This window comes from Brassica oleracea, chromosome C1 (assembly GCF_000695525.1).
Source record: "Brassica oleracea var. oleracea cultivar TO1000 chromosome C1, BOL, whole genome shotgun sequence".
Classification (NCBI taxonomy): domain Eukaryota; kingdom Viridiplantae; phylum Streptophyta; class Magnoliopsida; order Brassicales; family Brassicaceae; genus Brassica; species Brassica oleracea.
Genome location: NC_027748.1, coordinates 16,282,854 through 16,301,360, shown reverse-complemented (window position 1 = coordinate 16,301,360; position 18,507 = coordinate 16,282,854). Strand labels below are relative to the sequence as shown.

The following is an 18,507-nucleotide window of genomic DNA, read 5'->3' as shown; positions in this document are numbered from 1 at the left end:
TTTTCCCCTCAAAACCGCAAAATTGAGTTTTCCCGTCAAAACCGCAAAATCGAGTTTTCCCGCCAAAATCGCAAAAACAAGTTTTCCCGCCGAAACTACTAAATCGCGTTTTCCTGCCGAAACCGGCAAATCGGGTTTTCCCGCCGAAACCGGCAAATCGGGTTTTCCCGCCGAAACTGAAAAATCGCGTTTTCCCGCCAAAACCGCAAAATCGAATTTTTCCGCCAAAACCGCCAAAAAAAAGGCTCGTCAGTTATTGTTGCACAGTAAACAGACGAGCCTTTTTTTTTTTTATTAACCTGCGATATGTAAATGTCCAGAATACCCTTTTGCTTTAGCAGTATCGTTATGTCAATTGTGTCATTCAAATTTCAAATCTTTTTCTTTTCAAATTTCAAATCGATCGAAAATTTTGCCTATTTGGTTTAGTTCAAACCGAGTCAAACCAAATCTGTACCAAACATTCATTTTATATATCCAACAGAAAGGGTCTTGTATGGTCGGGCCATCAAATAGTATAAACAGAAAGCTCATATTAGATACGTATGTTGCTGTTACAAATTCTACTACAACTTGAGAGCAATCTAAATATCTTTCCGACCGTAGACACAAGTTATTACAGACATCACCACATGAACCAATCCTAAAACAGACAACGAGCCTCTCATCCTCACCAACACCTTCCCTTCCTCTTGTTCCACCTTTCCACTGCCATGGTAACGGTTTCCCATTGAAAACCCTGTGTGCAAATCACATGTATCGAGATAGATACCCAACCTTTTCGTAGCTTGGAATCCAAGCCTTCCTCTTCTTCTTCTTCTCACACTTTCTTTTTCATGTCTTCTCCCCTCGTCTTCTTGCTCCAGACTTTCCTGACTCTGTTCGTCCCAGAGGATCTCAGGGTACGATTCCAGCAAACGCCTTTTCTTCTCCTCCAAATCAGCAAGTGACTGCGAAGCATGTCCTTGGTCAGAACCAAGAAGCAACACATTCCACAAGGAACAGAATATAGTGAAAGAGCGAAGCTGCGAGGAGTCAAAAGCATCCGGCTTTTCTACAAGGGTTTTCTGCTTTGACAATGAACCGGAGTTGCACCTGATTTTAATAGAGCAACACAGGACCAGTAGGTTCAATCTCCAATCCGGACAAGTAGACTCGTTCATGTTGTTCTCTGCCAAGACAATTCCAGGCATCTTTCTCCGGTCAACACAGCTTAACTCTGGAACCGCTTGTCTGATTGACTGATGCATAAGAGAAGATCTTTGAGCAGTGTAGCTTGAAGAATCTGGAACATCAGAAGCTGCATGAGTTAGAACCACGATAGCGTTTCTCCATATGGATGAGCCTAAAGAACTGGTGATGGTTCTAAGTAAGCGGACGTCTGGATTCTCGTCTAGACGGTCAATGTAGAGGACGACATCAACTGGGAACCTTCTCATGCTCTTCTTTATCGACACGAGGACATCCTGATTATACCATTCCTCGGTTGCAGAGGACATGAGACCTGGCGTGTCAAGTATTGTTATCAGGATCCCTCCAACGTTCCCAACTACGTAGTTTGCAGACTTTGTGGTAACTCTAAATGCGCCAACAGCAGATTTAGTCTCCCCAAAGATAGAATTAATCGTTGCGCTTTTTCCCACACCGGTTTTCCCGATGACAAGAACGTTAATAGAGAAGCTTAGACCGAGTGGAAACTCTTGTTCAGGCAGCTTTGTCTTTGTTCCGTCATACACGTGATCATCATCAAGCTCTGAGGATGTGTGATGGTCTTCACCTACTAGGCTCTGCTGAGACTCAACTTCAGTAACAGCTGAATCTTCATTGCAAAGATCAATTCCTTTTATAATCTTCTGGATTTTTTCTTTCAAGAGCTTCGTCTTCTCAATTCTTTCCTTCACTCTCCCACTTATCAGCTGTACAGAATTATCGGAGGATAACTCTTCAGGACGATTCTGAAAAGTGGATTCAGAGAGTTTCTCCTTTGTATCGCCTGTTCCTTCGTACTTGCCAAGCTCCAGACAAGTGTGATTGTGATTATGAATTAGCCCTGCCATCTGCTTCTCATTTTCCATCACAACATTAGCAGTTACATAAGATTTTTCAGGCATGCTTCTCTCAACATCCTTAACCGAAAGCAAGCTGGTTTCTTCTCTGCCCGCCGGTTCACTATCAGACTGAAAAGTGACTTGCTTGCTAACCTGTTCTGAAATCTTCTCCCCACTTTCCACACTCTCATTAGCCATTTCAAAGGAACTACTTGATGTTGATGCTCTATCTTCATCAGGAAGTGATAGCTTCCTATCAATATCCTCTGATTCTTGTGTTCCTTCATTCTCAGCCTCTTGGTCAGCTTTTTGGATAAAAGAATCGCACCCACTTACATCAACATCTATCACTCGAGCGACCTCAATGTTTCTCGTCGTTGCAGAATCCAGAGTTGGAGTCATTTGAGAACATTCAGAACTCCTACCAATTTCAAGTTCGTCCTCACATTCTGGGTTTTCTAATTTTCCAAGAGCACCGCAAGCATTTTCAGTTACTTCTTTTGCCTCGCCTACCATGAATCCAGTGTCTTCATCCCCTGGTTCTCCACTTCCTAATCCAATAGAGCCTTCACCATGAACCATCGATTCATCTGCTTCACAAGCACTACCATCGTCAATTTTGTTATCGCTCTCCTTGCTGACACTTTCTTGACCTACCCCTTGTTCAACAAGCTTGCTGAAAGTTTCATCTAACCCTTTGTCCACATCTACAGCGTTTCCTTCACTTTCCACCACTAACGCACTGCAATCTCCTGGCGCAGCACCTAGACCAGTCTCAAAGGACACCGAAGCATCATCATAAAGATTAACTTGCACCATCTCTTCCTCAGTGGAAACAAGTTCGCCTGTTACAGAGCCTGAGCAATCTGATAGTTGAACTGCACTATCTTCTACTCCTTGTACATCACCTGGCTTCATCAAAGCGTCAGATTCTTGAATGCTACCACCACCATCCTCCTCGATGAGTTGCCTGGAACTTCCATCCAAGCCTATACTCCCCTCATTTTGCACCATAACATCATCAGAACCTCCTGATGGAACACCGAGACTCAAATCTTCAATATCCCCAAAGGATATCAAACCATCTTCTAACCGATCTGTTGTTACCTTCATCTCAACCGCTGTGGAAACGACATCAGTTAAAACAGAAGCTGAGCACTCAGGTTCATCAACCATTCCCAAATCTCCAGACTGCAATACCCTATCTTGAACTTCAGTTTCTTCATCGCCACTGCTACCCAAAACTTCATCATCATTCAAAGACAAGCTGGCCCGGGGAATGACTACTTTAGCTTCACTAACTTCACTCTCACTTTCCTCACTCTCTTCCTCCAAAGGAGAGTAATTAACAGAAGCTTCCTCTTCAACATCACCTCCAAGTGGCCTAAACACAACACTCCCGTCTCCATTTTCACCAACTGATTCTTCCCCTAGAACCCCAATCACATCCTCTAGCTCAGCCTCATCGTCTGCATCCCCAGAGACAGACTCAAAGCCATCGTCTTCATCAGTCCCGGAATCTGAGTTACCTTCGTCCGTAACAGAACCATCATCATCATCCTCGTCGTCAGTCGTGATTGGTGCACGGATTGGAACCGAGCCTGCAGATGAAAACGTGCCGGAGAGGCTGCGCGTGAGAAGCAACGCGTCGGCCACAACCGCTCTCACCGCAGGAATCGCGATTCCTCGAGACTTCTCCGGGTTAACCGCTTCTGCCGCGATAATCGATATACCTCGAAGCTGCTTCTCCCGCTCCATATTTAGCATCTTTTTTTTTATAGTTTTGGTATTACCAAAAGCATGTAATGAGAGAGAGAAGGAAACAAACGGTAATGGACAAAAGGAAGAACAAATTAAAAGAGGCTTTTTGTGTGTTTTCTGTTTGTTTGATAAGATTTGTAGGGTTTTGTATGGGTTTTTCTGAAGCTTGTGGTGGCTATGTGGAAGAGGAGAGGTCCACATAGAGTTGTGTCTCTCTCCACACAACACAACGAGCGGCTCGAGACTAAACTAAGCTTTTTGTGGCCAATTAGAGTATTTCAAATTTGAAAAGGGAATATACGGAATATTCTGAAAGTTTTGGGGTTTATTTGTTATTTTATTCTTTCTGTTTCAAATATAGCTGAATGTTTTGGCCTGGAAGAATCTCTGGCTAACCATCTCCACCGCAACCATGACGGCTTCCCGATGCAACTCCATAGACTATACTTCCGCCATACTCCACCGGAAAGAGAGCCTCCTTAAAAGTTATCCGGTGAAGAGAAAAAAAGAGTGGTAGTAAAGAATGAGGATGCAACACATTGAATCCTGGTGGAGGGATAGAGATTGACAAAGGTAGATAGAAGCAATATTGTCTAACATGGATATATTTTTGAATTCATAGAGGAACAAGTAGACACGTTTGATACTTTGATGAATCTAGAAATGATGACAAGAGTTTGATGTTTGAGAAGAAGTACAGGTTTAAAGCCAATACATGAAAGGTTTTGGTGGAAGTAATGAACAAAATGGCAATGCTACTGAACCAAGAGATGATGTGAAGGATACTACTAAAGAAGAGCGAAAAGAGGCAGAGCCTTCTGACTCAAAGATAATTTGTGGTAGGTTTTAGAATCTTTTAAGTACATAACATTTGATGATTTGTGTTTGTTTGCACTTTGCATGGAAAATAAAACAAATGGGGCTGTTATGAGATATGTTAACCATACGGGAATATTAAAATTAGTCATGAAGAAGAAGTATCTTGCAATCCAATCCTTAGCTTATCTCACTATTTGACTTGCTACTCAGGAAACGAAGTTATCGACTCAAGAAAAGCTGGTTCTGGATTTGGTAGGACTTCGCCCTCAGGCCAATATAGAAAAGTCGGGAAAAAAATAAACCGATGATAAGAATCAAGGAGAGACAATCTGAGAAACAGAGTGGAATGTGGTGGCTGAAGCTTCTCCATGTGCTGCTATGCTGTATAATAACGTTGCATTTTTCTTGCCGGTTTGTACGAATGCTGATGTGGTTTTTTTGTTTGTTTGGTTTTAAGATGCCTGATTTGCCAGATTCAAGAAAAACCAAACCAAGGTCCACGTTTCAAACATGATTGCATTTGAGATCAAAGTGATGCTATCTGCTCGAAACAGTTTTTGTTTTATTTTCTCTTCATAACGAAGCGAGTTCTGGTGGTAAGAATGTGGTTGCTGAAGAAGAGGCAGCTAACATTGTATGCTGGACAACCATTTGAAGCTGTTAAAAGAACCATCCATACTCTATCCAAAAACAATGATAGAAAGAGTAACCAAATTGCTTCATAATGTGGAAATCTTTTGATAAACACATAAGAAATTAATCCTGAAAATTTGCAAACTGTTAACACGAAACAATCCGACCATTTTGATTCGGTTGTTTCGCGACAAAACGGTAAACCAACACGCCGCTTCTTGCACCATTTCGAGGCTCATCAGAGTGTATAACGTCAACATCAAAGACCTTTCTAGCTTTCTTGAAGAAGACAGACTCTTTCTTCCACCTCCTTAGATGAGCCATCAGAAATATCAGCCTCTTCCCCTCTGACCCCTTCGCCGCCACCATTAAACGCAGCGTTTTCAGTAGAGGCTCGTACAGATGGTCGTGGTACACCACGTCAGACGCTACAACCAAGTCAACGTTCGGCCCCAGAAGCTCCACGTCATCAGCCTCTCCCCAACGAAGCGGTGCCGCGTGGACTTGACCTTCGAATCTCGCCACAGTCTGAGCGTTCGCCTCTGCGTTGAAGCTGAGGTTGTCGAGGACGTGCGGGAGATCCGTCACCGTGACGGAAGCGGAAAGAGTGATCGCCGCGGCGATTCCGACGACGCCGGTTCCGGATCCGAGCTCGAGAATGTTCATCGGTGTAGTAGTAGAGCCGGCGGGTTTCAGCGAGGAGAGTGTTGCGGCGAGGGGGCTGTTGGCAGGGTCGAGGCGGTAGTTATCGAGAAGCGCGACGAAAGTAGAAGCGGCTGGCCAGAGCTGGAAGGAGAGACCCTGTGACGTCAGTTGACGAATCACGACCGTTGACTTGATGGAGCGGATAGTGTAATGCTGGAGCTCCGGTGCACCGTCGGACCGAGGAGAGAAGCTATCACCGTTGGTTCCGTTCTCACCGATGAGGAGCATTTTGGCTTCGTCTACTTCGTTTTCCTCATCGTCGTCTCGTAGAGGAGAAAGATTTTCCATCGAAGATTTCCTTCGTATTTTGCGGCGCCAATGTGCTTTTTATCACTTCTCATAATTGTTCCTTTAGCCACTTAGGTCTTTTTTAGGTAAACATACACGTGGAGGCTTCTTATTGGATAGTAACACATCTGTCCTTACCAAGAGAGACAGCGAAGTACAAAGCAACAGAAGTTTTTAAGTTGAAGTCAAAGAGTCCTCCTAAACAGATACAGTTAACATTGACGTCTCTAGATTTATTTCAAGTCTTGAAGAACAACAAGAGCTGCGTTTCTTCCCGGTGCGCCCATAACTCCACCTCCGGGGTGAGCTCCACTTCCGCACAAGTAGAGTCCTTTCAAAGGACTTTTGTAGTTCGACCTGTGTCACATTTTCCCACCTTTTTTAAATCATGAATCGTATGGACTGTTTCTGAATTGTGAGAAGGGTGTGCATAAGATTTACCATCCTTTCACCGGCCGCATCAAGAAGAGAGACTCTAATCCCATGGCACCGTGAAAGATGTTTCCTCCTACGGAACACATGGTGGGGATGTCAATATGGTTTGGATCATTTCATATCCCTTTTAATAGGAAGCTTTTACTGCATAATCTACCTGTTAGACCAATTTCCCTTTCGAGATCGGGAGGAGTCAGCATATCGTAGCTAATGACGGATGAGCTAAACCCAGGTGCATATTCATCAATCAATTTGAAACATCTTTGTGCAAATGCTTCCTGATTTCACACAATCAAGCTGGTAAACATCCCATACGGAATGTACAATTTGAGGAGTGATAAAAATGACGTTAGATAAGAGTGTATAAACTTAACTCACTCGATACACAGGATCTTCCCAGGTTCCATCTGATGGCTTGTAAGGAGTGTATTGGATGAACAAGTTGATTACATGTTTCCCTATAACACAAAACCACATTCAGAGCTAAAATGCATTCTTATTACTAGACACACAAGAAAAAGGAGAATAAGCGTGCCTGGAGGAGATATGGTATTGTCTAGTGTGGATGGAATAGTCATTTCGATCACTGGTCTTCTTGATGGTAAGCCGTTTTCAGCATCATGACATGCTGTGTGAACCTCGTCCATGCTGACAAAGCCAGAGATAAAACAGAGACGTTGATGTTTTCATTTGTTCTTAGAGATACAAAAGTCAAAGATAAAATTAGCACGAGGCATACGTCTCTGCACCAATGTGTATAGTGCCGAAATGCTCTGGTCCTGGTCCCGAATGATTAGTGTTGTTACAGCATTGGAACTGCGGTAACTTGTCAACAGCCATGTTTATTTTGGTAGTTGCCTGTTCACAGCAAACAAATCAATCAATCACCAAAACAATTAGCTAGATGGAGCAATAATTAAACTATTTGGCTTAAGGAACTTAAATAAAATAAATAAAAAATGCTTACTGAGCTGTAATCTGAGTTCTTTATAGCACTGACGAACTTTTCAGGAAGAACATTGGACGGAACCAGCTCCTGTTATCCGAAACAGACGACCTCAATGTAAACTTGCATAAACTGGAGTTTTTCAAGTAGACATGATATGACACAAAAAGATTTACCACAAAAGTTCTGTAAGGGGTTGCATTGGACAATATAACCGATGATTCCACCCGTGTACCATCAGCAAGCAAAACCTTATACCAGATAATGTCAGATGTATTTGATTCAAGCTTTCACTTTATCCGGGAATCATTGAAAGACAAACTAACCCCTTTCACGCTGCTAGAATCCTCAGTCAACACTTCAGAAACCTGCAGAGTAAAATTGAGAGTGTACTAAGCGGTTCTGCTTTATGATAGGAGAGACGTTAGGAACAAGAGATGTTTTTTTTTTGGAAACTAGGAACAAGAGATGTTAGGAACAAGATAGTCCTCAAAATGATCCCGAAAACAAATACCTCTGCGTTTGTGAAAATTTGAGCGCCAGCTTCCTTTGCAGCATTGGCTATAGCCATGGAGACAGAGCCCATCCCACCTTCGACGTAACTACAAAATATTTCTTATCAGCTACTACGCAGAGTCAGGCCTTACTTTAAAAGACCATCTTGTGCCCTTCATTCACCCCTCGCGAGAATGCATGTTTTATTATTATCAAGTAAAAAAGAGTTCTTCTATTGCTTACGCATTCAGACCTTTGTAAAACATACACCACTATTTCTACATTGCCAAATTCATTTAGAAGAAAATACAATTTGATATTTCGAATACTTACGACCAAATGCCATGCTCTCCATCTGATTCTCCCATCACATGATGTAGCAAGACATATCCACTTCCAGGAGTATGGACACTGGCCTGTCAAAAAATGTTCAGAGAACTACATTAACTCCCCAATTTACTATTGAGCAGCTTCCTGAACATAAAGAAGCATCTCTCACCTTTCCCCTTCCTTAGATTAATAATAATAAATATATCAAGAAAATTTGAAACCTCAAAGCTCAAGATCTAAATAAGAAATTCAATTACCGTAGATCCAATCACAGCATCTGTTGCAAGAGTCGCCTTCAGGACATCAGACTGAAAGTATAAGGCCAACCAGAAACCGTATAACATCAGATATAGCTACCAGTTGTTAATTAATAGAACCAAGACGTGGTAAGGTCAGAAAACAACCTCAAACCAGTTGTTCAAAACTTTTGAAGCTGGGGCCAATAGAAGATCCATGAAGTCCCTTCACAAAACAAAACAACACAAGTGCATCAAAGAGCAGGCATTCAGATCAACAATGGAGGCTCTCAAAGCGTAACGATTCAGTAAAGATATAGACCAACAAGAAACAACATTTATATTACTGATTTATAGAACTGTGTTACAAGCTTTGAGAGATGTTAATGGAGTCTCTCTCCTCCCCCTGAGTGACCACTCTCTTGCGTTGCGTGATGCCTTTCCCTAATCTCACACCCTTGTTGTATACTACCTATTGCTCATATAACTATCACGTGCCAATCCACGTGTGAGATAGACACTCACATAACACTAAACGACTCTCTCTGCATTACTTCTTATTAGCTTGACACTTCTAATTATTCCATACTAACCATAGAGAGATAGAGAGCACGTGTATCACACACACATTAAGAGATAAGAAACCATACACCATATCCTTTTGCCCCAAAGAAGCTGCTTGGCGGAGACACCGAGCCCAGAAAGCAGATTTGTGCAACTTATTGCTCAGCTTGTCATTAAAAGAAGAGTCACCTTGCAGAGACTCTGGAGGAGCTGCATCCAAGAGAGTATCCATGAATCTACCAAACCTCTCTAGCTGCTTCTCGTATCTGCAAATCCAAAAAAAAAAAAAAAAAAGTTCTAGTGAAATCAAATTATCCTATTTACGCCCAAAAACAAGATCACCTTGGGTAAGCTTCAGCATCACTTCTCGAGAACTTGGAAATCTCAGAGTGGTTAAGCGCCTGATCTGGGCCTAGAAGAAGATAACGCCCATCCAAACAAGGCGTAAACGACGCAGGACTCCTCTTCAGAAGCTTAAGCCCGTGTCTGCCTAACTCCAAATCACTGAATCGATCACAATCCATGATCAGAGAACGCACCAACTTATCTAGAAATCGAAACAAGTTTTTCACCTAATGATGCATGGACGAATTAGTCCCTGGACGTAACTGCAGCGTGAGAATTTGAAGCCCGGAACGATCTCCTCCGTCACTGCCGCCCCGCCGATGACGTGGCGTCGCTCGAGAACTGCCACGGAGAGACCGCCGCGCGCTAGGTAAGCTGCAGCTACCAAACCGTTGTGGCCGCCGCCGATCACCAACGCGTCCCATTTCTTCTTAGTCAATTGACCAGGCGTCGCGCTAAAGCTCCGGCGCCACATTTTCTCTTCTTCAGTCCACGTTTCTCTACTCAAAAGTCTGTCACTCCACTCCAAGTTGGTGATTTACTTTCGTCCCCAATAGTTTTGACAATTTACAGTAAGGTTCAATTAGTTGTACGACTTCAAAATAGCCACATGTATGTTTTGTAAATTCACATAACAGTCCCAATTGTTAGCACGTATTTGTTTTAACCCCAAATAGTTTTCGTAAATTGTAATTATAGTCCTCATATTTTGGATGACTTTACAAAATAGCTTAGGAAAATTGGGTTGTTTGACATGGAAAAAAACCTAATTTACTAACTAACCAATTTCTCTAATATTCATATACGCGCTGTTACATTTACATAATAATATTGTATTAGCCCTCTTTTTCACCGCCGCAACCTGCAAAAAAACAAAAATTTAATTAATAATTATTGATTGTAAAACATAAAACGTGGCTCTTTGTTGCTCACACACGCTCACAAAACAAGTTTTTTATTTCTAATATTTTGAAAAGTGAATAGACTCCTCCGACACAGATTTGAGCGACGAAGACAATATGAACTTACGTTCTCGGAAAGTTTTGTGGAGGAGGAGACCGGTTTAGGAGGCTTTGTCGGTGGCGGAAATGAGAGGCTTCTCATATTCCAAAAGCGACAGTAACGAAGACAACAGAACATATATGTATCTGAATTTACAGGAAATCTCTGTTGTTTGTGGGAGAAGATGAACACTTTTTGTTATTGTATTATATATATAGATATGCATATAGAATAGAAATGTAAACGATGTATATTTTCATATTTTATTATGCGTTCTATTATGTTACTATATTATTTTATCATGTTTCATTCTCTTAGACGGTTAACAAAAATGTCCTATTTTGTTTAGAAAAATAGTTTGTAATTTTCTTAAATTCTAACTATCTTTACATGTTTTTTTGAAACCATGGATCATAGTCTCCATTAATCATAGGAATTGAGATGGCAAATATATTAATAGAGAAATAGTTTAAAAGTTATAACACGTAGTTTGTACTAATTAAAAAAAAAATCATGATTAGTTGTCACGTAATTGGAATGCTAATTTTGCTAACGTGTCGGCTTGAGAATCAATTGAGAATATTATTAGTCCAAAATTAAATTAGTAGAAAATGTTATATTATATAGTATGTCCATTATGGATCATTCATTTATCAAATTGAAATTATTATATATTATTTCCTTAAATAAAACCTATGAAATTACCTAATGTGATTAATATATATATGGAAATTATTATATATTCTTTCAAAACGAGTATAAATTAATAAAATCGTTAAAAGTCTCACATAAACTTTTGTAATCAAGGTTTAAATTTTTTTCTATAATAAGATACAATGATTATAAAATCATATGAATAAATAATTTTTTTTAACAGGTGTTTAAGTTAATATATATATATATATTTCATATCGTTTAAATTAAACTATACATCATATGAAAATACATACTTATATTTTGATATCTGCGTTGAACATATATTGAAAAATTAATATTTTAAATTTTGAAATCTTCATTATTTTTTTAAATAATTATAATTTATTGAAACCACTAAACATTTCACATTAAAAAAAATCGTTGGTGTAAAATTGTGTTATACAAATATGCAAATAATCATAAAATAATATGAGTAGAAACCTAATGTAATAAATATCCATATTAAAAGCATACTATATATCTATGTTAATATCATTTAAATTTAATTATATATCATATACGATAGATAAAATTGATTGTTTTGATTTATGAGGGAATTTCATGTTTACCACTTTCATGGTACCACTTTTCATCTTTACCTCCACTAAATAGACATTTTCAAAAATACTTTCTTCATTAAGTGGCAAAAGACTCTTATACACTTGTTCTCTATATATATAATAAATAATTATTTGAATAAATAAAAAATAAAAAATAAGAAAAATAATTTTCTTTTTATGTTTTCGAATTATACTTTTTCAAATCTGAATTTTTTTATAAATTTTTTCGTTTGAATTTTTTTCGATTTTTTTTTCAAAATTTCTTTTTCAAAATCAAAAATTATGTTTGAAACTATTGTTTTTTTTAAAAAAATTATATTTTTTAAAGTATTTATTTACATATTTATTTGAATCCTAAATTTCACATTCCAAAAATCCTACTCCACCCCTCAACTCTAAACCCTAAGTTTAGATTAGTTAACCATAGGAGTATAAATGTCATTTACCCTTCATTAAAAATGAAGATAAAAGTGGTTAGTGTAAACATGAAAATTGGTACTATGAATGCGATATTTGTGAGAATTTCTCATAAAAGTTTAACATATATTAATAATTTTAGTTTTTGTATAAAATATTACATAGTTTACGAATTTGAACCTGTTTTTGATAATGAATGATAATTTATTTAAATGAAACTGTTTTTTTAAACTGTTAATCTACCAATGTATAATTTATTTTAAAACTGTTAATATAACATAGACTAAAATTATAAATTTTATACAATATCATTGAATATTATTTCCTTTTATACAAAAATTATTTTTTATTAATTTATAATAAGATTACATTACCAATTACAAAATTATAATGCATCAATTTATAAAAATATATTAAAAATTTTGGTAAGATTTTGTTAAATTGTTTTTCAACAGATTTTATTATAATTAAAAATAAAATTCTAGTTTCTAATTGAAATTTATTTATTATTATTATCTTTATTGATTATTAAGATTTAATGTAAATAATCAAATATGTCACGTTAAATAGTTGATTAATACTATGCATTGTCAACAGTAGATAAAATATATGACTCTAAATTAATAGATTAGATATCAGAAAATAATTAAAATTAAATATTTTAAAAATATTAAATTTAGTCAAAATTTCATGCTACTTGAATATATCACGAAATGATAAAGTTTAAAAATATAAGTTCGCTATGATTAAGCTATTGATAAAAATGTATAAAAGATAACATATTAAATCTTAGTTTTGGACTTAAGTATTTTCATATCGGGTTCTATCTGATCGTAACAGAGTTTATTAAAGTTAATTTTTATTGGATACAAATTTTTGGAACTTTTTTACATATATATATATATATATATATATATATATATATATATATATAAATCCATAAATTTTTGAATCGGTTTCGGTTCAGTTTTTTGTACGTTCCAATTTAGATTTTTGAATCTCGATAAAATGCTCAAACCTACTTATATATATTAGCATTAAATTTTATGGGTTAATCTCAAAATTCAATTGGGATCACCCGCCCCGCAGTGATCCGTGGTGCTCAACACCCCAAACCCGCCCCGCATGCGGGTCGGCCCACGGGTTGTGAACAAGCTAACCAAGCAACATAAATACCACAATTGTAAACGAAATATATGAGATAAAGCCTAGAGTTCATGAGAAGAAGAAATTATATACCTTTTGGTTGGTACGAGGAAAAGAAGACGAAGGTGATGGCTCTATGAACAAGAGAAGATACAGTCTACGGTGGTAGATCGAGGAAGAAGAGAAGCTACGGCCGATGATGGTAGATCGAGGAAGAAGAGAAGCAACTGTGGAAGATCTATGAAGAAGAAAAGCTTTGGTGGTGGCTCGAAAAAAATGAGAAGCTCCGGTGGTGGAAGAAAGACAAAAGAGGGACTATGGTGGTGGAGCGAAGACGAAGAGAATCTCCGGTGGTGGCTTGAGCAAGAAGAGAAGCAATAGTGGAAAATCTATGAAGAAGAGAAGTTTCGGTGGTGGCTCGAGGGAAATGAGAAGCTCAGGTGATGGAAGGAAGACAAAAGAGGGACTATGGTGGTGGAGCGAAGACGAAGAGAAGCTCATGTGGTGGCTTGTATCTCCAGAATCATCGTCTCCAAAGTCGCCATTGTTTCACCATTTCGTCGGTGAGTTTTCCAAAGGTCAAAGGTGACGAAGCAACGCGGGTTTACGCGTGACCCGCAGGCCTAGGCCATTCCCGCAAGTCACAATTCCGCAAGATCTGCAATTTTTCGGACCTGTGATATATAAGCTCAAACCCGCACTGCAGTGGGTCTTTACGGGCTAGGCCTGCGGGTGGAGGACCCAATTGCCATCCTTATGTGCAATACCAAGTTTAAATATAAGTAGGTTCGAAATCGTGGTAGGGTAACAGGTGCGGCTGGATAGGGCCTAGCACCTAATTGAATAAGCGGGGATTATTTGGGGGAGTAGTTACGGACTTTTTTGTTACTTTTCATGATGATCAAAGGAATTGTGTTGGCGTAGTGGTTATGGTTCTTTTGAGTTATTGCATGTAAGAGCATGCGCAACGGTGAGACTCATTGGAGTCTTTAGCGACAAGGACATTTCAGATTAATCCTGGATATTTTGGATTCACGGGCCGCCACGTAGTCGTGGGAACCCGCAAATAGTGCAAGGATTCACTAAGAAAGAGTCCTTATTTAAGAATTTTAAGGATTGAATCCTTATCTTTTGGTGGGATCCACTGATTATTTAATAATTTTTTCTCTAAGGACTCCCACTTAAGGATTCCCGTTGCGCATGCTCTAATAGGTTCGAATCTTAAGATGGCAATTTAATAATTTCTTCATTGTTTTAAATAATGCAGGGTAAAAAAGTTTTGAGTTAACTAGCCGCGTTTTCGAACAGGCAATATAGATATTCATTAAAAAAAGAATATTTATTTTCGAAAATAGATCCCAAATGAATCTAGTATATATATTAAAAATTGTTTTTCCTAGGGTTTACGATATATTTGAACGACATCGTTTATATCGTCTGGGGTTTTTGATTAAAATTCTTGGTCGTTCATTGTCTCCCTCTCATAAAGCTTTTGTGCCTGACCTTGACAGAGAGGCATAGTGACAAATTTATAGTGTGTCCAAGGCAAAGAGCCATTGATATTCTCCTATCGAGCTTAAGCGAGTATGGTTGTGGAAGAGAAAGATGGTCAGGCTCAGGCCCAAGAAGAGACCACCAATTTGGTTGTTCCATGGATGAGAGCTCCCGTCGATGTCAGCCATGTCGATAGCTGCTCACTCGAAACCCTCCCTTCCCTTCATCCCAGGTGACATTTCAATTCCTTTTGGGCAGAAAACTTTCTTCGTAATGTGCTTTAAGCTGCAAGTAAAGTTCAAAACTTTCTTACCATGTCTAAGCATAAACACAAACACTTTGTATTAGAGAAAGGGTTTAAATTGAGCATAACCCACCAATCTGTTATGTGTTCCTCATATTGTTCTGTCTCTTGTGGCTCTACTTCTTACATCAAGTCTCATATACAATATTCAGATGAAAAAGAACAGTTTTACCATCATTTTGTTTGTTTTAAATCTTGTGTTGCTGATAGGTTGAAGGAGGCGTTGGAGAAGATGGGTATATCTTCACTCTTTCCAGTGCAGGTTGCAGTTTGGCATGAGACAATAGGGCCTGGCGGTTTCGAAAGAGACGTCTGTGTTAACTCTCCTACAGGAAGTGGAAAGACTCTCTCTTACGCTTTACCAATTGTTCAGACTCTTTCGTCTCGTGCTGTTAGATGCCTCCGTGCTTTAGTTGTCTTGCCCACTCGTGATTTGGCCTTGCAGGTAGGTTACAGTTCAGTCATAACCAGAGTCTAGTATGGTGTGTACTGAGATGTCGTTCTTTTTGGCATTAGGTTAAGGGAGTTTTTGATGCCATAGCACCATCTGTGGGGTTATCCGTTGGTTCAGCTGTTGGTCAATCTTCGATAGCTGGTGACATAGCACAGCTCATCAAAACACCTAAACTTGATGCAGGGATATGCTATGATCCTGAGGATATATCACAGAACCTTGAAAGTAGTGCTGTGGACATATTAGTAGCTACACCAGGAAGGTTGATGGACCATATCAACAACACAAAGGGCTTTACTCTTGAGCATTTGCGTTACCTTGTAAGTAAAGAACATCTTGGAACTTCCCTTCTTTAGTTTCCAACTTCTTTTTTTTTTTGATGAAGCTATTTTGTTTTCAGGTTGTTGATGAAACCGATAGATTGCTTAGAGAGTCATATCAAGAGTGGCTCCCAACTGTTCTGAAACTGACTCAGGCATCTGACGATGGCCCGTTTCCTTCATCATCACCTTTTGTTCCTTCCTCTTTTGGTTCTCTGCTGACTATCCGTAGACAGTAAGTTCCATCTCTCTAGCATATGCATATAATAACTGAACCATGATTGAAAGTGAGTATTATTGATGCCTACTTGAAATTCTCAGAAGTGTGGAGAGAGGTTTCAAGGGAAAACCATACCCAAGGCTAGCAAAGTTGGCGTTGTCAGCTACATTGACACAGGACCCAAGCAAGCTTATTCAGCTTGACCTGCATCACCCTTTATTCATGACAACCGGGGCCACCCGTTACAGACTACCCGAGAAGTTGGAATGTCTTAGACTGGTATGTTTAATTGTCTACTTTCTCTTCAAGTTTGTGCCTTTAACATAAGCCAGATTTTGCTTTGCCATGTCTTTTTTTTTCAACAGATTTGTGAAACCGGGGTGAAGCCTGTATACTTAGTTGGTCTCTTGAAATCACTGGAAGGTGAAAAGTGTATCGTTTTCACATCTTCTGTTGAGACAACTCGTCGTCTATGCAAGCTACTCAACTTTTTCGGTGATTCAATGATAAAAGCAAAAGAGTATTCAGGTGGTCTTAACCAAGCAGTTCGGAGGTAATATTTTTGAAATCATACATTTACTAGTAGAACACCATGTATAGTCTCTTTGGAAACCCATAACAGTTTCAACTGTTCTCTTTTTTTTTCTTTTTTTTTTGGATGCAGCAAAGAATTAAAGGCTTTTAGAAAAGGAGATATTCAAGTTCTTATTTCATCTGATGCTTTGGCTCGTGGTATGGATGTTGAATTGGTAACAAATGTCATTAATTATGACATGCCTCAATATCCAAAGACCTTCATCCATCGTGCTGGACGGACAGCTAGAGCAGGTCGTGCCGGGCGGTGCTTCACATTGCTAGGTGATCATGAGGTAAGCTGAAACAAAAGCATTCTTTTCTCTATATTGCTTTGTCTAAACACAAGCTAGAGGTACCTCATTGAACCTTAGTCTCGTAGGATAATTGCTCTGTCATCTGATTATCATGCTCTATTTTGTTTATTTTGGTATACTATGAAATTTCAGGTGAGACGATTTTCAAATCTCTTGAAGAAAGTTGGGAATGCTTCATGCCCAATCTATCCAATCCCACCCGATTTGTTTGGTCCTGTCCGTGCCATTTACGAACCTGGTAAACTTCCTAGCCTTGTGCTATTAGCTCTAGGAAACATCAACAACAAATATACATGAAAAATAAGTGTGTTATATGGAATTAAATTGAGATTCTAAACCTTTTTATAAGACCATTGTTTTGTTACAAGCGAGTTTTAGTGACAGGATAGTAGGATACTGTTGATCTAGATTTTTGAGTTTTTAGTCTATAAATAAATGCTGCACTATACGAAGCTGTTGTAAAAGCAAAAAACATTTGAAATGCCATTGATAACCTGAATTGGATACTGGGTTTTTGATGAAATAAACCATTTTCTCATTTTCAGCTCTGGCGAAGCTGAAGGAGTCGGTTGAACCAATAGCACCGAAAAGAGGAAGACAAGTAGGTTTTAAGCACAATTCAAAAACCACAAACTCCCAAACAAAACGCAACAAAGCGACATCGGGACAAGCATAGTTTGGTCTTGGTGTAGCGGACGGGTCAAATACACCTCAATTCTTCATAAATTTAAGAATGATTGATGCTTTCGTCCAATTTTGGTGGCTTTTTTCAACTGCGCTTCGTATATTTTTCAATACTCGAGAGGATATGTTGCTCAGTTTATTTTTTCCAGTCAACGAAAATCACTATTAACAGATTCTGACAAGGGAAATTTGGTTTAATATCAATTTATTATCAAAAAAAAAAAAAAAAACTATCAAATACTTTGTAGTTCATAAACTAATTAAAAAGGTAAAGACAACAATTTTTGCATAATCTATATATTAAAATATATTTCATCCTTTCTTTTTCAATCTAACTTTTTCACTTCGTCACAAAGTTACCATCATTGGAAACAAATCCTCTGATCTCCAATCAATCTTTCAACCGTCTCGTTATATTTTTACCGCAGAAGTCGATCATCACTTTTGTCGTACATATCGCTTCAAATCTCGTTGATAGATGATGATATAGCTTTTCAACCCCCTTAGAATTTCATTTACATGTAATGGTACAATGCATATTTAATGGAATGGACCATATAGGTGAAATGTAACATGCTTTTATTTGCAGTGGTTATACTAATTAAACCTGCAAAATTGCATTGCATTGCATTTATAAAACCAAATGTTCATCCCAAAGAGAAAAAGACAACTAAAACATGGCATATACGTAATACGTAGACAGAGCCTTAAAAAC

The 18,507-nt window shown here is 38.5% G+C and overlaps 4 protein-coding genes across 5 annotated transcripts; 1 reads left to right on the top strand and 3 right to left on the bottom strand.

Annotated features, from left to right (window-relative positions):
- Positions 1–497: 497 nt before the first annotated feature.
- LOC106309071 (translocase of chloroplast 159, chloroplastic) lies at positions 498–4,021 on the bottom strand. The gene has a single exon (XM_013746148.1). The coding sequence runs from the start codon at positions 4,008–4,010 to the stop codon at positions 585–587; it is 3,426 nt and encodes a 1,141-aa protein (XP_013601602.1). The 5' UTR covers positions 4,011–4,021; the 3' UTR covers positions 498–584.
- A 1,306-nt stretch (positions 4,022–5,327) lies between these two features.
- On the bottom strand, positions 5,328–6,299 carry LOC106315180 (protein N-lysine methyltransferase METTL21A). Its single transcript, XM_013752935.1, has one exon. The coding sequence runs from the start codon at positions 6,252–6,254 to the stop codon at positions 5,409–5,411; it is 846 nt and encodes a 281-aa protein (XP_013608389.1). The 5' UTR covers positions 6,255–6,299; the 3' UTR covers positions 5,328–5,408.
- Positions 6,300–6,349: 50 nt separating this feature from the next.
- On the bottom strand, positions 6,350–10,164 carry LOC106315174 (pyridine nucleotide-disulfide oxidoreductase domain-containing protein 2). Its single transcript, XM_013752929.1, has 16 exons — positions 9,833–10,164; positions 9,603–9,764; positions 9,347–9,526; positions 8,865–8,922; positions 8,718–8,768; positions 8,464–8,546; positions 8,150–8,237; positions 7,962–8,003; positions 7,812–7,886; positions 7,657–7,725; positions 7,429–7,547; positions 7,225–7,337; positions 7,068–7,147; positions 6,847–6,967; positions 6,696–6,762; positions 6,350–6,611 (listed from the first exon to the last, which is right to left on the bottom strand). Exons 1-16 carry the CDS (start codon positions 10,078–10,080, stop codon positions 6,488–6,490), a joined length of 1,680 nt encoding a protein of 559 aa, XP_013608383.1. The 5' UTR covers positions 10,081–10,164; the 3' UTR covers positions 6,350–6,487.
- Positions 10,165–14,863: 4,699 nt separating this feature from the next.
- Positions 14,864–18,022, top strand: LOC106326143 (DEAD-box ATP-dependent RNA helicase 1). 2 transcript variants are annotated; one of them, XM_013764174.1, is made up of 9 exons: positions 14,864–15,152; positions 15,435–15,669; positions 15,741–15,998; positions 16,079–16,233; positions 16,323–16,497; positions 16,584–16,771; positions 16,883–17,087; positions 17,241–17,346; positions 17,654–18,022. In XM_013764174.1, the coding sequence occupies exons 1-9, from the start codon at positions 15,013–15,015 to the stop codon at positions 17,782–17,784; spliced, it is 1,593 nt and encodes a 530-aa protein (XP_013619628.1). In that variant the 5' UTR covers positions 14,864–15,012; the 3' UTR covers positions 17,785–18,022. The 2 variants fall into 2 exon arrangements, with proteins under 2 accessions (XP_013619628.1, XP_013619621.1); XM_013764167.1 differs by having other exon boundaries at positions 14,866–15,152; positions 16,320–16,497.
- The last annotated feature ends 485 nt before the right edge of the window (positions 18,023–18,507 follow it).